Source organism: Pristis pectinata, chromosome 21 (genome assembly GCF_009764475.1).
Source record: "Pristis pectinata isolate sPriPec2 chromosome 21, sPriPec2.1.pri, whole genome shotgun sequence".
NCBI classification, from domain to species: Eukaryota; Metazoa; Chordata; class Chondrichthyes; order Rhinopristiformes; family Pristidae; genus Pristis; species Pristis pectinata.
Window position 1 is genome coordinate 37357605 of NC_067425.1, and position 17926 is coordinate 37375530.

The 17926-nt window shown below is 50.4% G+C and overlaps 1 protein-coding gene across 7 annotated transcripts in view; it reads left to right on the forward strand.

Moving 5' to 3' along the window:
• The window catches only part of LOC127581246 (SH2B adapter protein 2), a 120666-nt gene that overhangs the window by 66156 nt on the left and 36584 nt on the right, over positions 1–17926 (forward strand). For all 7 annotated transcript variants that reach the window (XM_052035441.1, XM_052035439.1, XM_052035443.1 and 4 more), the window contains 2 exons: positions 7022–7113; positions 11592–11692. In XM_052035441.1, the coding sequence (XP_051891401.1) occupies positions 7022–7113; positions 11592–11692 (193 nt within the window). The remainder of the gene's footprint in view (positions 1–7021; positions 7114–11591; positions 11693–17926) is intronic.

Genomic DNA, 17926 nt, shown 5'->3' on the forward strand with positions numbered 1-17926 from the left:
CTCACCGTGACTTAAACCCAAATGGGTAGTTTTAATCTCCAAGAAATGTAATGTTGCTGAGTTTTAGAATAAAAGAAAAATGAAACCTTCTACTTTTTATCAGGGTGGAAATATTTTAAAATAATTGAAAGTAGTTTGCAGATGCCCCCAAAAAAGGTCAGAGTTGTGGATAGTGAGAATAGTCTCAGGTTACAAGACGATATTGGTCAGTGGATAAATTGAGCAGATCCATGGCAAATGGAACTTAATGCTGATAAGTGATGCACTTTTGGAAGGTCAGAGAAGAGTCAACGTCACTATCAATGGTACGACCCGAGGGAATATTGAGAAACAAAGGGACTTTTGTGAACATATCCATGGATACCTGAAGGTGTCAGATAGGGTGGCAAAGAAGGCATACTGGATGCTTGAGCAGGGGTGTTATGGTACAGCTTTCTAAAGCACTGTGTGCAGTTCTGGTCACCCCATTGTAGATAGGACATAGAGTCATACAGCACGGAAACAGGCCCTTCGGCCCAATTCATCCATGCTGACCAAGGTGCCAACCTGAGCTAGTCCCATTTGGCCCATATCCCTCTAAACCTTAGCCGTGTATCTGTCTAAATGTCTTTTAAACATTGTACCCACCTGTGCCACTTCCTCTGACAGCTGGGACTCGGGTCCCCTTTGTACCTTTCCCCTCTCACCTTAAACCATTGCCCTCTATTCCCCTACCCTGGGAAAATGACTGTGACCATTCACCTTACCAATGGCCCTCATGGTTTTCTAAACCTCCATAAGGTCACCCCTCAGCCTCCTTCGCTCCAGGGAAAACTGTCCCAGCCTGTCCAGTTTCTCCTTGTAACTCAAGCCCTCCAGTCCTGGCAACATCCTGGTGAATCTTTCCTGCACCATTTCCAGCTTAATGACTAGAACTGCACACAATACTCCACGTGTGGTCTCATCAATGCCTTGTACAGTTGTAACATGAGATCTCAACTCTTGTACTCAGACCCCTGACTGAAGGCAAGCATGCCAAATGCCTTCATCACTATCTTGTCTACCAGTGTCACCACTCCCAGGGCCTGACGGAATATTCCCCAGGCTGCTTCGTGAGGCGAGGGAGGAGATTGCTGAACTGTTGGTTAGGATCTTTGAGTCCTCGTTGTCAACGGGGATGGTACTGGAGGATTGGAGGGTGGCGAATGTTGTCCCCTTATTCAAAAAAGGTAGTAGGGATAGTCCAGGGAATTACAGACCAGTGAGCCTTACGTCTGTGGCGGGCAAGCTGTTGGAAAGGATCCTAAGAGGTAGGATCTATGAGCATTTGGAGAATCATGGACTGATTAGGGACAGCCAGCATGGCTTTGTGAAGGGAAGATCTTGCCTCACAAGCCTGATAGTGTTCTTTGAGGAGATGACCAGGAAGATTGATGAGGGTAGTGCAGTAGATGTGGTCTACATGGATTTTAGTACGGCGTTTGACAAGGTTCCACATGGTAGGCTTCTTCAGAAGGTCAGAGGCCAAGGGATCCAGGGAAGCTTGGCCGTGTGGATTCAGAATTGGCTTGCCTGTAGAAAGCAGAGGGTTGTGGTGGAGGGAGTGCATTCGGATTGGAGGGCTGTGACTAGTGGAGTCCCACAGGGATCGGTTCTGGGACCTCTACTTTTTGTGATATTTATTAATGACTTAGATGAGGGGGTGGAAGGCTGGGTTAGCAAGTTTGCAGATGACACAAAGATCGGTGGTGTTGTGGATAGTGTGGAGGGCTGTCGAAGATTGCAGAGGGATATTGATAGGATGCAGAGCTGGGCTGAGAAGTGGCAGATGGAGTTCAATCCAGAGAAGTGTGAGGTGGTACACTTTGGAAGGACAAACTCCAAGGCAGAGTACAAGGTAAATGGCTGGATTCTGGGCAGTGTAGAGGAGCAGAGGGATCTGGGGGTTCATATCCACAGATCACTGAAAGTTGCCTCACAGGTGGATAGGGTAGTTAAGAAAGTTTATGGGATGTTAGCTTTCATAAATCGTGGGATTGAGTTTAAGAGCCATGAAGTAATGATGCAGCTTTACAAAACTCTGGTTAGACCACACTTAGAGTACTGTGTCCAATTCTGGTCGCCTCATTATAGGAAGGATGTGGAGGCGTTGGAAAGGGTGCAGAGGAGATTTACCAGGATGCTGCCTGGATTAGAGAGTATGGATTATGAGGAGAGACTAAAGGAGCTAGGGCTTTACTCATTGGAGAGGAGGAGGACGAGGGGAGACATGATAGAGGTGTACAAAATATTAAGAGGAATAGACAGAGTGGACAGCCAGCGCCTCTTTCCCAGGGCATCAATGCTCAAAACAAGAGGGCATGGCTTTAAGATAATGGGGGGGGGGGGGGGGGGGGGAGTTCAAGGGAGATGTCAGAGGGAGGATTTTCACCCAGACAGTGGTTGGTGCATGGAATATGCTGCCTGGGGTGGTGGTGGAGGCTGATACATTGATCAAGTTCAAGAGATTGTTAGATAAGCATATGGAGGAATTTAAGATAGAGGGATATGTGGGAGGAAGGGGTTAGATAGTCTTAGGTGTGGTTTGAAGGGCGGCACAACATGGTGGGCCGAAGGGCCTGTATTGTGCTATATTATTCTATGGTTCTTTCAGAAAATAATGTATATGTGCTCCTGGGTCTCTCGTTCATTAACACTCCCTGGGACCCTGATGTTTACTCTGTAAGTTCTGCCCTGGTCTAATTTCTCAAAATGCAACACTTTGCACTTGTCCAAGTTAAACTGCATTTGCTGTTCCTTGGCCCACTTTCCTGGTTGATCTAGATCCTGTTGCAACCTTAGACAACCTCTTTCACTGTCCACTATACGACCGATTTTGGTGTCGTTCACATGCTGACTAACTATACCACCGGCATTCTCATCCAAATCATTAATATAGATGACAAACAACAGCGGACCCAGCACCGATCCCTGCGGAACACCACTGGTCACCGGCCGCCAGTCTGAGAAACACCCCTCCACTCCCACCCTCTGACTCCTGCCACCAAGCCAATTTTGTATCCAACTGGCTAGCTCACCCTGGATCCCATGTTGTAGGTGTGCTTCAGGACTATTTTTCTCTGAATTTCCTAACTTCCATGACCTTCTCCAGGTAAAGAGGTAAATAGAGAGTAGTGTTTGTTTAAGACGTTGCCCATCTCCACATTGATCATTAAGGGGACCTGTTCTCTCCCAAGTTATTCTTTTGCTCTTATGGAATCCTCTAGGATTCCCCTTTACCTTATCCGCAAAGGATATCTCAAGTCCAGTTTTTGAAAACGTTTAACCAGGATGCTGCCTGGATTAGACCATAAGGAGAGGTTGGACAAACTTGGGTTGCTTTCTCTGGAGCGGCAGAAGCTGAGAGGAGACCTGATAGGAGTTTATAAAATTATGAAAGGCACAGATAGAGTAGACAGTCTTTTCCCCAGGGTAGAAATGTTAAGTACAGAGGACACGCATTTAAGGTGAGGGAAAGTTTAAAGGAAATAATGATGTCGGAATTATGATGTTGTGGCCATTACAGACACTTGTTTGCGAGAAGAACAGGACTGGCAGCTCAATGTTCCAGGGTTTCAATGTTTTGGATGAGATAGAGGGGGGGTAAAAGAGGTGGAGGGGTTGCATTACTGATCAGGGAGAATGTCACAACTGCACTCAGATGGACATAATGGAGGGCTCATCGACTGAGGCAATACTGGTAGAGGTCAGGAATAAGAAAGGTGTCATCACTCTGATGGGGTTATACTCCAGACCTCCCAATAGACACCAGGAGATAGAGGAACAGCTATGTGGACAGATCATGGAAAGATTCAAAAGCAACAGGGACTTTAACTTCCCCAATATTGCCTGGGATTTACTTAGTGCAAGAGGCTTAGATGGAGCAGAATTTCTTCGGTGTATTCAAGAGGGTTTGTTGAAACAGTATGTGGAAAGTTCAACTGGAGGAGGGACCATACTGGGCCTTGTTTTGGGAAATGAGCCTGGCCAGGTGACTGACCTTTCAGTGGGAGAACATTTTGGGAACAGTGATCACGACTCCTTAAGTTTTAAGATAGTTATGAATAAGGATAAGTCTGGAGCTTGTGGGAAAGTACAAATTGGGGCAGGGCAAGTAACAACATTATTAGACAGGAGCTGGGGGGAGGAATTGGGAGCAGTCCACGTCTGACATGTGGGAGTTATTTACAGACAAGCTGGTCAGAGCTCAGGACTGGCATGTTCCAGTGAGGAGGAAGGACGAGGATGGCAAGGTGAGGGAACCTTGGATGTCGAGAGGGATTATGAACTTAGTCAAAAAGAGAAAGGAAGCGCATGTAAGGTTGAGGAAGTTAAACTCAAACCAGGCATTTGAGGAATATAAAGAGAGCCGGAAAGAGTTCAAGCAGGGGATTAGAAAAGGCCAAAAGGGACCATGAAATGTTCTTGGCAAGTCAGATTAGAGAATCCCAAGGCATTTTATCCTTACATTAAAAAACAAGAGGATAATAAGGGAGAGGGTAGCACCACTCAAGGATAAAGGAGGGAATTTATACTTGGAGTCAGAGGAAGTGGGCGAAGTATAATTGAGGATTTTGCGTCGGTATTCACCAGGGAGAAGGACGTGGAGGACAGTGAGAGCAGTGTGGGGCACGTTAATGTGCTGGGGCATGTTGAGAGCAGGAAGAGCATCAAGGTGGATGTCCCCGGGGCCTGATGAGATCTGTCCCAGGTTGTTGACAGAGGAGATTGCTGGGGTCTTGACCAAGATCTTTGTATCATCTCAAGCAACAGGTGAGGTCCCGGAGGACTGGCGAGTGGTTAATGTTGTTCCTTTGTTCAAGAAGGGAAATAGGGATAATCCAGGAAAATTTAGGCCGGTGAGTCTCACATCACTGGTATGGAATATGTTGGACAGGATTCTTAGGGATAGGATTTATAAGCATTTGGAAAAGCATGGCTTAAGTAGGGACAGTCAGCATGGCTTTGTGTGGGGCAGGTCATGTCTTACTGACTTGATTGAGTATTTTGAGGAGTTGACAAAGGTGATCAATGAAGGTAGAGCTGTGGATGTTGTCCACATGGATTTTAGTCAGGCACTCAACAAGGTCCCTCATGGGAGGCTCATCCAGAAGATTAAGATGCATGGATCCATGGTGACCGGCTGTTTGGATTCAGAATTGGCTGATCCTGATTAAATGCATGGGATCCACGGTGACTTGGCCACTTGGATTCAGAATTTGCTTGTCCATAGAAGACAGTTGGTAGAGGTCAAGGGGACGTATTCTGGCTGGAGGTCTGTGACTAGTGGTTTTCCTCAGGGATTGGTGCTGGGACCTCTGCTGTTTGTGAGATATACGTAAATGGCCTGGATGAAAATGTGGATGAGTGGGTTAGTAAGTTTGCAGATGAGATCGGTGGAGCTGTGGGCAGTGTAGAGGGCATTCAAAGGCTACAGCAGAATATAGATCAGTTGCAGATATGGGCGGAGAAATGGTAGATGGAGTTTAATCCGAGCAAATGTGAGGTGTTGGTTGCACTTTCAGAGGTCAAATGTAAAGGGACAGGTCACCGTTAGTGGCAGGATCCTTAACAGTGTTGGCGTACAGAGGAATGTTGTGGTCCAAGTCCACAGCTGACTAAAAATGGCCACACAAGTAGGTAGGGAGGGAAAGGAGGTGTAAGGCATGCTGGCCTTCATTGGTCAGGGCATTGAGTATAAGAGTCAGGAAGTTATTTTGCAGCTGTATAGAATGTTAAAGGCACGAGAGACCACAGATCCTGGAAATCTGGAACAACACACAAAATGCTGGAGGAACTCAGCAGGTCAGGCAGCGTCTATGGATGTTTTGGGTCGAGCCCCTCCATCAGGACTGATTGGATAAAACTTTGGTTTGGCTGCACTTGGAGAATTGTGTGTAGTTCTGGTCACCCCATTACTGAAGTTGTGTGGAGACTTTGGAGAGGGTGCAGAAGGCCTTCACCAGAATGCTGCGTGGATTAGGGGAATCACGTACAGGCAGAAGAGAATTAGTTTAATTTGCATCACGTTCAGTGCAGACATTGTGGGCCAAAGGGCCTGTTCCTGTGCTGTACTAGTCTCTGCTCTTATGTTTTGCCTTTCTGATTTCCCTCTTCAATTACTCCTACATCCCTTAAACTTCTCAAGAGAGTCTCTTGATTCCAGCTGCCTGTACCTGGTATACCTCCTACTTTTTCCTGACCAGTGCCTCAATGTCCCCCGTCGACCAGGGTTCCCTAATCCTCGCAGCCTTGTCCTTCACTAACAGGAATCTGTTGGCCCTGAACTCCCACCTGCCCCTCTCCCAATTGAGTTTTGCAAGTTCCTGTCTAATTCCATTAAAATTACTGTTACTCCAATTTAGAACTTTACCTTGTGGACCAATTCTATCTTCTTTGATAAACTATTTCAATACAGTGCTGCCCACTGACAATTCAGTCACTTGCCCCACCTTATTACCCAACAGGAGGTCCAGTGTTGCATGGGAAAACTTTCCTGGATGCACTTAACAAATTCTGCCCCATCCAAGCCCTTAGCACAATGGCAGGCCCAGTCAATATTGGGGAAGCTGAAATCACCTACTATTTACAACCCTATTGTTTTTATGGCTATCGGCGATTCCCTACATATTTGCTGCTCTAACTCTGCTGACGATGGAAGGGCCTGCAGTACAATCCCATCAAGGTGATCACCCTCTTCTTACTTCTGAGTTTCACCCATTTGGCCTCACTGGACGATCCCACAAGAATATCCTCTCTCAGTTCTACCATGAAGTTCTCCCTCATCAACAATGCAGCTCCCCCTCCTCTCTGACCCCCACCTCAGTCACACCTGTACATCTGTACCTGCTGTTGATACTTGCTCCAAGGTTATGAATATTTGGTGCCTGATCCTTGACTTGTGCTGGATTTGAAACTCTGGTAAGCATTGAGTGGGTCTGGCTGAGCCGCCCTCCAGTCTCCCGGCACTTGTTGTGACTTGTTGTGACTTGTTGTGCAACAGGTGGAGAATGGTGTGGAGTACATCCTGGAGACCATTGACTCCCTGCAGAAACACTCGTGGGTGGCTGACATTCAGGACTGCATGGACCCAGGGTAAGGGTGACTTCACCGCCTCTTACAGGATGTTTCTGCTGCAGACAAAAAAGTGAAGTGGAAATATTTGATTCTGTAAATCAAACCTCACAAAATGGAGGGAGCTGGGAGTGCAGAGACTGGGCGCTGTTGTTTGGGTCTCTTGGAGACGGTGAGACTTTGGGCAGTCATTGGCCCGTCAATAACTCGCTTCACTACAGTGAAGCCCATCGTCACTCCTTGCCTCACCGATGACCCCCCCCCCCATCCCCCGATGACTCTCTATTGCCCATCGACCCCTGTCCCTCTTCACCTGCTCACAATCCGTACAACAGGAGTGTCAGGATAATTATTAATGTGGAGTTAACTGCAGGAATCACAGCCATTGACTTTCACCCAACAACCACGGATCCTGTGTCACTGTGACCAGCACAGATCCTGTGTCACCATGAAAAATGGTCTTGTCTTTGTGCCCAGGCTGGGTCAGAGCCTGCAGGCGGCTTTCCCAGTGAAACTGCAGATGGTCACGGAGCAGTGAACCAGGAAGACCATGGAACAAATGCTGTTGGACCATTGGTTACATTCCCCTGCCCCTATCAAGTCAACAAGGCGTGCGATTGAAGGGGAACCTGCAGGTGGTGGTGTTCCAATGCACCTGCTGCCCTGGTCCATCTTGGTGGAAGAGGTCTTGGTTTTGGGAGGCAAGGTTACACACAACAGTACAGCACAGGAACAGGCCCTTCGGCCCACCATGTCTGTGCCGAACGTGATGCCAAATTAAGCTAAACCTTTTCTGCCTGCACATGATCCGTATCCCTCTGTTCCCTGCACATTCATGTGTCTATCTAACAGCCTCTTAAACACCACTGTCGTATTTGCCACCACCACCACCCCTGGTAACCTGTTCCACACACCCACCACTCTGTGTAAAACAAAAACTTGCCCCACACATCTCCTTTGAACTTTCCCCTCTCACCATAAATGCATGTCCACTAATACTTGACAGTTCTACCCTGGGAGAAGATTCTGACTGTCTATCCTATCTATGCCTCTCATAATCTATCAGGTCTCCCCTTAGCCTCCGACATTCCAGAGAAAACAACCCAAGTCTGTCCAACCTCTGCTTATAGCTCATGCCCTCTAACCCAGGCAGCATCCTGGTAAACCTCTTCTGCACCCTTTCCAAAGCCTCCACATCCTTCCTGTAATGGGGCAACCAGAACTGCATCCAGTACTCCAAGTGTGGATGCAAAACTAACCAGACTTTTATACATCTGCAACATGACTTCCTGACTCCTATACTCTTTGCTCCAACCAGTGAAAGCAGCATTGTCATACACCTTCTTTGCCACCCTATCTACTTGTGTGGCCACTTTCAGCGAGCTATGGACTTGGACCCCAAGATCCCTCTGTACATCAACACTGTTAAGGGTCCTGCCATTAGCTGTGTGCTTTCCCCTTACATTTGATCTTCCAAAGTGCAACACCTCACACTTGTCCAGATTAAACTCCATCTGCCATTTCTCTGTCCATAACTGTAATTGATTTATATTCTGCTCTATCCTTTGACTGCCCCCTACACTGTCCATAACTCCAGCTGTCGGAGTAGCCTGGGCGAGTAACTGCAGTGCATTTTGTAGACGGTGCACACTGCAGGCACTGTGCTGGTGGTGGAGGGAGGGCGTGTGTAGGGAGGTGGGTGGCATGCTGATCGAGCAGGTTAGGACTGAGCTTCATGAGTTGTTGCAACTGCACTCACCCAGTCAGGTGAAGAGAGCTCCCTCACGCTTGAAGAAGGTGGGAAGGTGTTGGGAGTTGAGGACCATGCTGAGGTTGCCTAGAATCTGAACTCTTGTGTTTCTGGGCCTTCCCTGCTCAGGCTGCGCAGAGGAGCGGCTGGCAGAGCCGGAGAGCCCGGTTCAATCCTCACCTCTGTGTGGTGTTTGTACTTCCTCCCTGTGACCACACGCCTTGGGCGCTCTGGTTTCCTCCCGTATCCCAAAGGTGTGCGGGTGTGTGGGTTAATCGGCCGCTGTCGATTGCTCCCCATGTTGGTGAGGGGTAGGGTCTGGGAGTCGGGGTGACAGAGGGTGATGACAATGTGGGGAGAGTAAAAAATGGGATCAGTGTAACTGTGTGGCTGGCAGTCGGCACAGACTGAGTGGGCCGAAAGGCCTGTTTCTGTGCTGTATCCCTCTGTCACTCTGTGATCTCCCTGTGAAAACAGAGCTTCAGAACCTTGGTGTTTTACCTATCAAACACCTCACTGATCAATAATTCAGCAATAAATGACACTGCATAAGGACCTGCAACACTGTCTCCTGAAAGAAACGTGTTTGGGAGCAACTTGATGCAGTGTTTGAAAAGACTTGGAACATTTTAGCAGAAGCATTCATTCATCATGTGACCATCACACAGCTCCTGTGCCACCTCTCTGGAGAACAATAAGTTCCAGTTACAAAATCAGAATTTGATTTTACAAAATCAGAATTTGAAACAATATCACTTTGATCTCAGGATGTCACCTAACAATCTTATCACATGCAGAAGCTTTTGTATGTGCCTGAGTGTGCAGTATTTACAATTACCTACCGAGCCACAGTCACACACTTGCAGAAAGAGTGATCCAGCGCAGAAAGAGCCTTTGGCCCACCACGTCCATCCCTGCTTGTCTACACCAACCCCACCTCTTGCACCAGGCCCGCTCCGGGCTCTGTACCTTGGGATTCAAGTGCCTGTTTGGATGCATCTCCGATCCCTGCCTCCTCCACCTTGTCAGGCAGCACGTTCCAGACTCTAATCATCCTGTGTGGGAAAGTTCCTTCTCAGATCCCCTCGAAACCTCCCGCCTCTCATTTTAAACCTCACCCCATTTTATTCTCCCAGCATTCTCACCAACTCCCCCCAGACTCCACCCCTCACCAACACGAGGTGCCATTTACAGCGGCCAATTAACCCACTTTAGGATACGAGTCTGAGACACCTCTCTCATGGGAAAGAGATTTTTAAATATCCACCATATCTATCCTACTCATCATTTTGTGCACTTGTCAGCTCACCCCTCAGCTTCCTTCGTGCCATGCTCCAGCCTGTGCCGCCTCTCCTTGTAACTGAGATGCTTCAATCCCGGTGACGCCCTGGTGAATCTGTTCCACAGCATCTCCAGAGCAGCCCAGTCCTACCCAAGGTGTGGCCACCAGACTGCAGATTAGAGCTAGTGTGGGCGTGGGAGTTCCAAGGAGTTGTGGGCAGTTGCCCACGCCACTGCAGAACGAGGGCAAACTCAGAGCTAGGACCTCACCAGCCCTCTCTGAGTTGGTTTTCTTCCAAGCTAGAAGTGGTGACTGTGTGTTGGGAATTGTCCTGCGTTACAGCCTGATCCCTGGCAGATGCCATTTTGTCTTGTTGGGTTGTGGCTGGCAGGCATGTGGACTTCACAGTAAATAAACCTGCCGTGGGTGAAGCTCGGCTTCCCCTTCTGTCAGGATGGACTCAGCAACGCTTCTGCAGTCAAGTACCGCTGAGGGTCAGGGGTCACCGGGAGAGTCAGGAGGAAGTGGGTCAGCAGCAGGTTCAGGAAATTCCCGAGGAATGTGCAGCAGGAACACTGCTGGGACAACAGACGGCTCATCGGGGAGGTAAAGCTGGCACACAGACCCCACTCGGCTCCTTGGCCGAGGATTCCCACCCTCCAGCGCCGGCAGGGGAGGGGAAATAACCAGGGTCTCCATGTCCATGTTCGTAGCTTCACCTTGAGTCTTGTTTGTTACATTGAGGGAGGCCGTTCAGCCCATCAAGGCCATGCCAGCTCAGAGCATCCCCCAACAGTCCCATTCCCCCTCCGATTCCCCTCGGGTTCTCCCTCCAGCTGCCCACACTGGGGACCATTCACAGTGGCCGATTAGCCAACCCGTGTGTGCGCGCGTGCGCGCGAGAGAGACGTGGGAGGAAACGGGAGCACTCAGAGGACACCCACGCAGTCACAGGGAGAACGTGCAAACTCCACGCAGGCAGCGCCCGAGGTTGGGATTGAACCCGGGTGGCGGGAGCTCTGGAGCGGATGCAGTGCCTGCTGCGTCACCGTGCTGACCTCGTCCTCCCTGCTCTCCCCAGCGTCGCCCGGCCCAAACCTAGAACAAGACCACTCCCCACCTCCCTCATCTGGTTCCAGGCTCCACCGTCCTCTCCTCTCAGGTTCCGCCATCTGTGGCCCTGTGTCACCCCCCAGCCCCCGTCGCTACCTCCACCCTCCCCTCCTCCGTCTGCCTGTCATCCCTCCTCACCCATCACCTGCCAGGTCCTGCCTCACCCCTTCCCCCCACTTCTTCATACCGGCTGTCTCCTCTCTGCCCTCAGTCCAGATGAAAGACCTCAGCCCGAAGCATCGACTGTACCATTCCCTCTACAGATGCCTGAGCTCCTCCAATTGTCAAAGAATTTATTGTTTTAAACCAAGCAGCCACTCCCTCGAGTTCTGAGCTTTGCATCTTCCTCTGCAGAGACAGTGAAGAGGATGTGGAGCTGACCTCCTGCCCGCTTGCAGTAAGTGTGCCCGGCAGAGAATCGCCCTCCGTCCCCACCTGCACCTGTGCCTCGGACGGTGAGTGTGTGACCCAGCTTTGGGTTGGTGTGGAAGTGGCTCCACTCCCTGTGTGAGGAGGAGTTTCTGCTGCCGACTCTGCCCGCTTCGTGGGTTGGGGTGGGATGGGTTGCCGTGCGCAAACTCTCTTCTGCTTGTAACGTTCCTGCTTGACACAGCCCACTGCCTGTTCACAATGTCGGATTCCCGTCCCACCAGCGAGCTGAGAGCCCAGCCCCACGTCACCAACGTCCCTCTTCCTGCCTTGTCCCTACCACGTGATAACGTTCTCCTCGTTTCCCCAGATTTCCAGCTACCTGCCCACCTTCCTGATCTGGGAGTGGAAGGTTGGCGGACTTTCACCCAACACCTTTGCCTCCCTCATTTTCCTTGGTCAGAGGTCACTGAAGATATTTGGAAGGAGCTCCAACTCCTTGTAAAATTGGTCCAATTTGCACTTATTTCCGCAAGAATTCTGATTTTGAACAATTAGATTTTAAAATGAAATGTAATATCTGCTCAGAGCCTGGGTCCTCAGTTGGTTGAGACCTCGGTACAGTTCAGGGCGAGAGGCTGACGTGCAGAGGGAGCTGGGAGCGAGAACAGAGAGGTTAAACACAGAGCGTTGTGTCGTGTCATTTGTCTACGTTCCCCTCACCATTCCAGGCCTTTGCTGAGTGATGATGTGCTGCCGATAAGGAGTGCCAAATGTGTCTCCGTGTTCCCTAGGGTCTGTGCTAGGGGCTGTTCCTTCTGTATTCAGCACCCAACTATTGTCCAGAACAACTAGGTGCTTACCCTTCAGCTCCTGAACAGTCCTCAGCCAGACTTCCTGCATATTCTGCTGTCTGTGGGTGGCTGTGTCCAAAGAGGGGAGTGCAGTATAGAGCAGAGTCCAGCTGTCAGGGACTCCTGCCCAAGGGCCCTGACCCAAACATTGCACAGAGGCGACCGTTTCAGTCAGTCTCAGTACCCCACGTCTCCATGTACTTGTGCCTTACAGTAAATCAGTTCCACTCTCCTCGGCTGCTGCTCGTGGCACTGAGATCCATGTTCTCACCACACTCTGATTGATCCTTTCCCAATTCCCTATCTGTTTTCTCAGCAACCGTGTTACATAAATGGACTTCCCTCTGCTGTGGAATGTGGGAACACTCTACTCACAAAATCCTTTGTAATTTTGAACAATTCTTATCTCCTTCCTTTCAAGAGTGAGCTGAGCCAGCTTTTGCTGACGGGTTGAAGCTGGCAGTTCTGGGAATGTTGTTGTGTCTCCTCCTCTCACCCTCCTGATGACTTGGCATCGGTTGGTTCAGGTTCTCGTCCCCCTGTGATGGTTTCTCTCCACCTCTGCATCAGCCGTCCAAGCCCAAAGATAAGAACATCACCCACAATGTCCCTCAAGCACCTGAGACGTTCACTGAAGCTCTTCCGGTGCAGTGCTAGTCCCAAAAATGTTCCCAGCAACTGATAGCTTGTGGAAGGTGTAGGAGGTTATTAGACACAAGCTCACTATTGAGCTCCTGACACCAAGATCTGCTCTTGGCATCTGGTGCAGTTGGCCAAGACTTGGCAAGATATCTTCCAATCTCTTCTTCGAGTTAGGGTTCCTCTTCAGTGACACATTGGGATGGTGTGATCCCAGGTGGGACAGATATTGAGCTGATAGCCAAGGCCTTGGAATGTCTCCCGGTACAAATGAGCTCAGCTCTGCACTCCCCCGTGGTGGCGACAGAACACGTGCTGGAGGATGTCCTCCTCTCCATCTCGTGCTCAACAAGCTCCCGATGGTAAGTCCCCCTTCAACCTGGTCCAACAGGAGCTGCCGGCTGAGAGCAAGAAACCGCAGCTGCTGAAAACCTGAAACCAAATCTGGGGACGTGGAAGCCCCCACAGCAGGCCAGGGTCAGTGACTGCCACTCTCCTTCCCAGACACTCTGACCCTGGCCCCTGTGCGCCCTCTGACCCTGGCCCCTGTGCGCCCTCTGACCCTGGCCCCTGTGCACCCTCTGACCCTGGCCCCTGTGCACCCTCTGACCCTGGCCCCACTGTCCCCCTGTGCACCCTCTGACCCTGGCCCCTGTGCACCCTCTGACCCTGGCCCCTGTGCGCCCTCTGACCCTGGCCCCACTGTCCCCCTGTGCACCCTCTGACCCTGGCCCCTGTGCACCCTCTGACCCTGGCCCCTGTGCACCCTCTGACCCTGGCCCCTGTGCACCCTCTGACCCTGGCCCCTGTGCACCCTCTGACCCTGGCCCCTGTGCACACTCTGACCCTGTCCCCACTGTCCCCCTCTGACCCTGTCCCCCTCTGCACCCTCTGACCCTGTCCCCCTCTGCACCCTCTGACCCTGTCCCCTCTGCACCCTCTGACCCTGTCCCCACTGTCCCCCTCTGCACCCTCTGACCCTGTCCCCCTCTGCACCCTCTGACCCTGTCCCCCTGTGCACCCTCTGACCCTGTCCCCTCTGCACCCTCTGACCCTGTCCCCTGTGCACCCTCTGACCCTGGCTCCATGGAAGTGTCCTTGTTCCAAACCTACTCCAGTACCAGTCCCCAGCTCTTTCTCCGTGACACTGGTGGTTCTTCCTGTACTCGTGCGGAACTTGTCAGTTCTGCTCTCAAATTCACATGGACCATTTCTGACGCCTTTCTCCCTTTTTCTGGATCTCTCTGTCATCATCTGAGCAGACAAACCATCCGCCAACATTTACTACAAACCCACTGACTCCCACAGCTACCTGGACTACACCTACTCCCACCCTGTCACTTGGAAGGATGCCGTCCCCTTCTCTCAGTTTCTCCAGCTCCGCCACCTCTGCTCTTGAGATGAGACCTTCCACTCCAGGATATCGTTCTTCCTCCAGAGATATGGCTTCTGCTCTACTGTATTTGATGAAGTCCTCACCCACGTCTCTTCCATTTCTGCCTTCACCCTCCCTCACCCCAGATGGAACAGAGATAGATTTGCCCGGTCCTCACCTTACACCAACCAGCCTCTGCAAACAGCGCATCGTCTTCTGCTATTCCCTCCAACTACAACCTGATCCCACCACCAGCCACATCTTCCCCTCCCCACCCATTTCTGCTTTCTGCAGGGTCCACTCCCTCTGTAACTCCCTGATCTGCTCATCCCTCCCTAACCCCTGTCACCTTCCCCTGTAACCTCAGGAGATGGAACACTTGTCCCTTCACCTCCTTTGGCCCAACTCATCCATGCCGACTGTGTTGACCAACGAGCGAGTCCCATCTGCCCGCGTATGGCCCAGAGCCCTCTAAACCACTCCTATCCATGTACTTGTCTAGATGGCTTTTAAATGTTGCTGATGTGCCTGCCTCAGACATCTAAACATCCCTTCCAGGTGAGGCAGAGATTCACCTGCACCTCCTCCAACCTCGTCTACTACATTTGGTGCTCTTAGAGTCATACAGCATGGAAACAGGCCCTTCTGCCCAGCAGGTCCATGCCGACCAAGATGTCCCATCCAAGCTGGTCCCATTTGCCAGCATTTGGCCCATAACCTTCTAAACCTTTCCTATCCATGCACCTGTCCAACTGTCTTTTAAAAGTTGTTATTGAACCTACCTCAACCACTTCTCATGGCAGCTCGTTCCATATACTATACATAGCACCCTTTGTGTGTAAAAAAATTTCCTATTAAATCGTTCCTCTCTCATCTTAAACCTATGCTTTCTAGTTCTTGATTCCCCAACCTTGGGGAAAAAAAACAGTGCATTCACCCAATCTATGCCCCTCATGATTTTATACACCTCTGTTAGATCACCCCTCACTCTCCTTCGCTCTGAGGAAAAAAAAGTTCCTGCCTTTTCAACCTCTCTCCATAACTCAGTCCCTCAAGTCCTGGCAACATCCTTGTAAATCTCTTCTGCTCTCTTTCCTATAGCAGGGCAGCCAAAACTGAACAGAATACTCCAAGTGCGGCCTCACCAGGGTCCTGTGCAACTGCACCATGACCTCCCAACTTCTATACTCAATGCCCTGACTGATGAAGGCCAGCGTGCCAAATGCCTTCTTCCCCACCCTGTCTACCTGTGACTCCACTTTCAGGGAACAATATACCTGAACTTCAAGGTCCCTCTGCTCTACAACACTCTCCAGGGCCCTGCTGTTCACTGTGAAAGCCCTACTCTCACTTGAGTTTCCAAAATGCAACACCTCGCACTTATCTGAACTCCATTTGCCATTCCTTGGCCACTTACTCAGCTGATCAAGATCTCTCTGTAATTTTTGATAATCTTCTTCACTGTCCACTATACCACCTATTTTAGTGTCATCTGCAAACGTACTCACCATGCCTTGTACATGCTTATCCAATGTGTTGATATAGATGACAAACAGCAATGTGCCCAGCACCGACCCCTGGGTCACGGGCCTCCAGTCTGAGAAACAACCTTCCACCATCACCCTCTGCTTCCCACCATCATGCCAATTAGCCAACTCTACCATTCTCATTGCCATCCACCCATCACCCACACCCCTATCCACCTGGGATTCCTCTTCCCTGACCCACCCTTCCTGACCCCTCCCCATCTGATTCCATCTGGGCTTCATCCCTCCCTTATCTGATCCACTTCTCCCCTTCCAGCCTCTGCCTCTACCCTCTCCTCCCCCTCCCCCTCCCCCACCTGGCTCCATGTGGCCATCAATCCCTCCGCTCCTGATTCCACCGATCACCTACCGGCCCCTGTCTCACCCCTCCCTCTCATCTCTTTATGCCAACTATCTCCCCTCTACACTCTGCCCTGGTGCAAGGTCTCAACCAGAAATGTTGACCATCCCTTTGCCTCCACAGATGCTGCCTGACCCACTGAGTTCTTGTGGTTTCTCACTGGGCTGCGTGATTGTTTGGAATCTGCGGCCCACCAAATACAGCCCCTTCCCTCAGCTGCGTACCCTCCGCTGTTACTGATTGCTGGATGGGTGATGAGAAAGACTTCCATGGCTTTTGGGCATTGGCAGCTGGTTCCCACAAGTTCCATCCACTGGGTGGGATGCCAGGAGTCTCACCCAGGTGCCATCCTCCAACACTTGGGTCATGGTGTACTGTTGAACAGAAGAGAATCACGTTTGCCGTCTGTGACTGCTCAGTGAATATCTATCGTGTGGCACCGTGATGGGATGACTTCTGCCTGGGATCCATGAGCACTTTTTCCGAACCAATGAAAACTGCCCCTGTCAGGCCTCACCATACACCAGACAGCAGTCCATTTAGAATTCCTTAAAAACATGTTCATGTTTCACCCATTGCTACACCTAACCTGATGTAACACTTTCTGACCACTCACTTTCTGACTTTCTGAACACTTTCTGACCATTGTAGTTGTCCACAGGAGCTGTTCTTTCACGAAATAATCTATTCACAGTTAGTCAGTTTTTGGGTATTTTTTTTATTTTATCTATTTGTCCGCCATACAGTCAGAGTAACACAGCACAGAAACAGGCCCTTCAGCCCAACTCGTCCATGCTGACCACGGTGCGCATCAAGTTCAATCCATTTGCCCGTATTTGGCCCGTTCCCTCTAAACCCCTCCTATCCATGTACTTATCCAAATGTCCTTTAAATGTTGTTATTGTACCTGCCTCACCCACTTCCTCTGGCAGCTCGTTCCATAGAGGCACCACCCTCTGTGTGAAGACATTGCCCCTCAGGTCCCTTTTAAATCTTTCCCCTCTCACCTCTCGTGATCTTATCCACCTCTATAAGGTCACCCCTCAATCTCCTACCTTCCAAGGAATAAAGACCCAGCCTGGCCAACCTCTCCCTATAACTCAGGCCCTCGAGTCCTGGCAGCATCCTCATGAATCTTCACTGAACTCTTTCCAGTTTAATGATGTCTTTCCTATAACAGGGTGAACGAAACTGTACACAGTGCTCCAACTATGGTTTCATCAATGACTTGTACAACTGCCAGATAACCTCCCAACTCCTGTACTCAATGCCCTGACTGAAGGCCAGCGTGCCGAACGCAGCCTTCACCACCCTGTTGACCTGTGACGCCACTTTCAGTGAACTCTGCATTTGCACTTTTTGGTCCGTCTGTTCCACAACACTCCCCAGGGCCCCACCATTCACTGTACAAGTCCTACCCTGGTTTGATCTCCCAAAACTCAACACCTCACGTTTATCTGAATTGAAAGCCATTTGCCAATCCTCAGCCCACATACCCAGCTGATCAAGATCCCCCTGTAATTTTTCATAACCATTTACCCTGTCCACAACACCACCTATTGTAG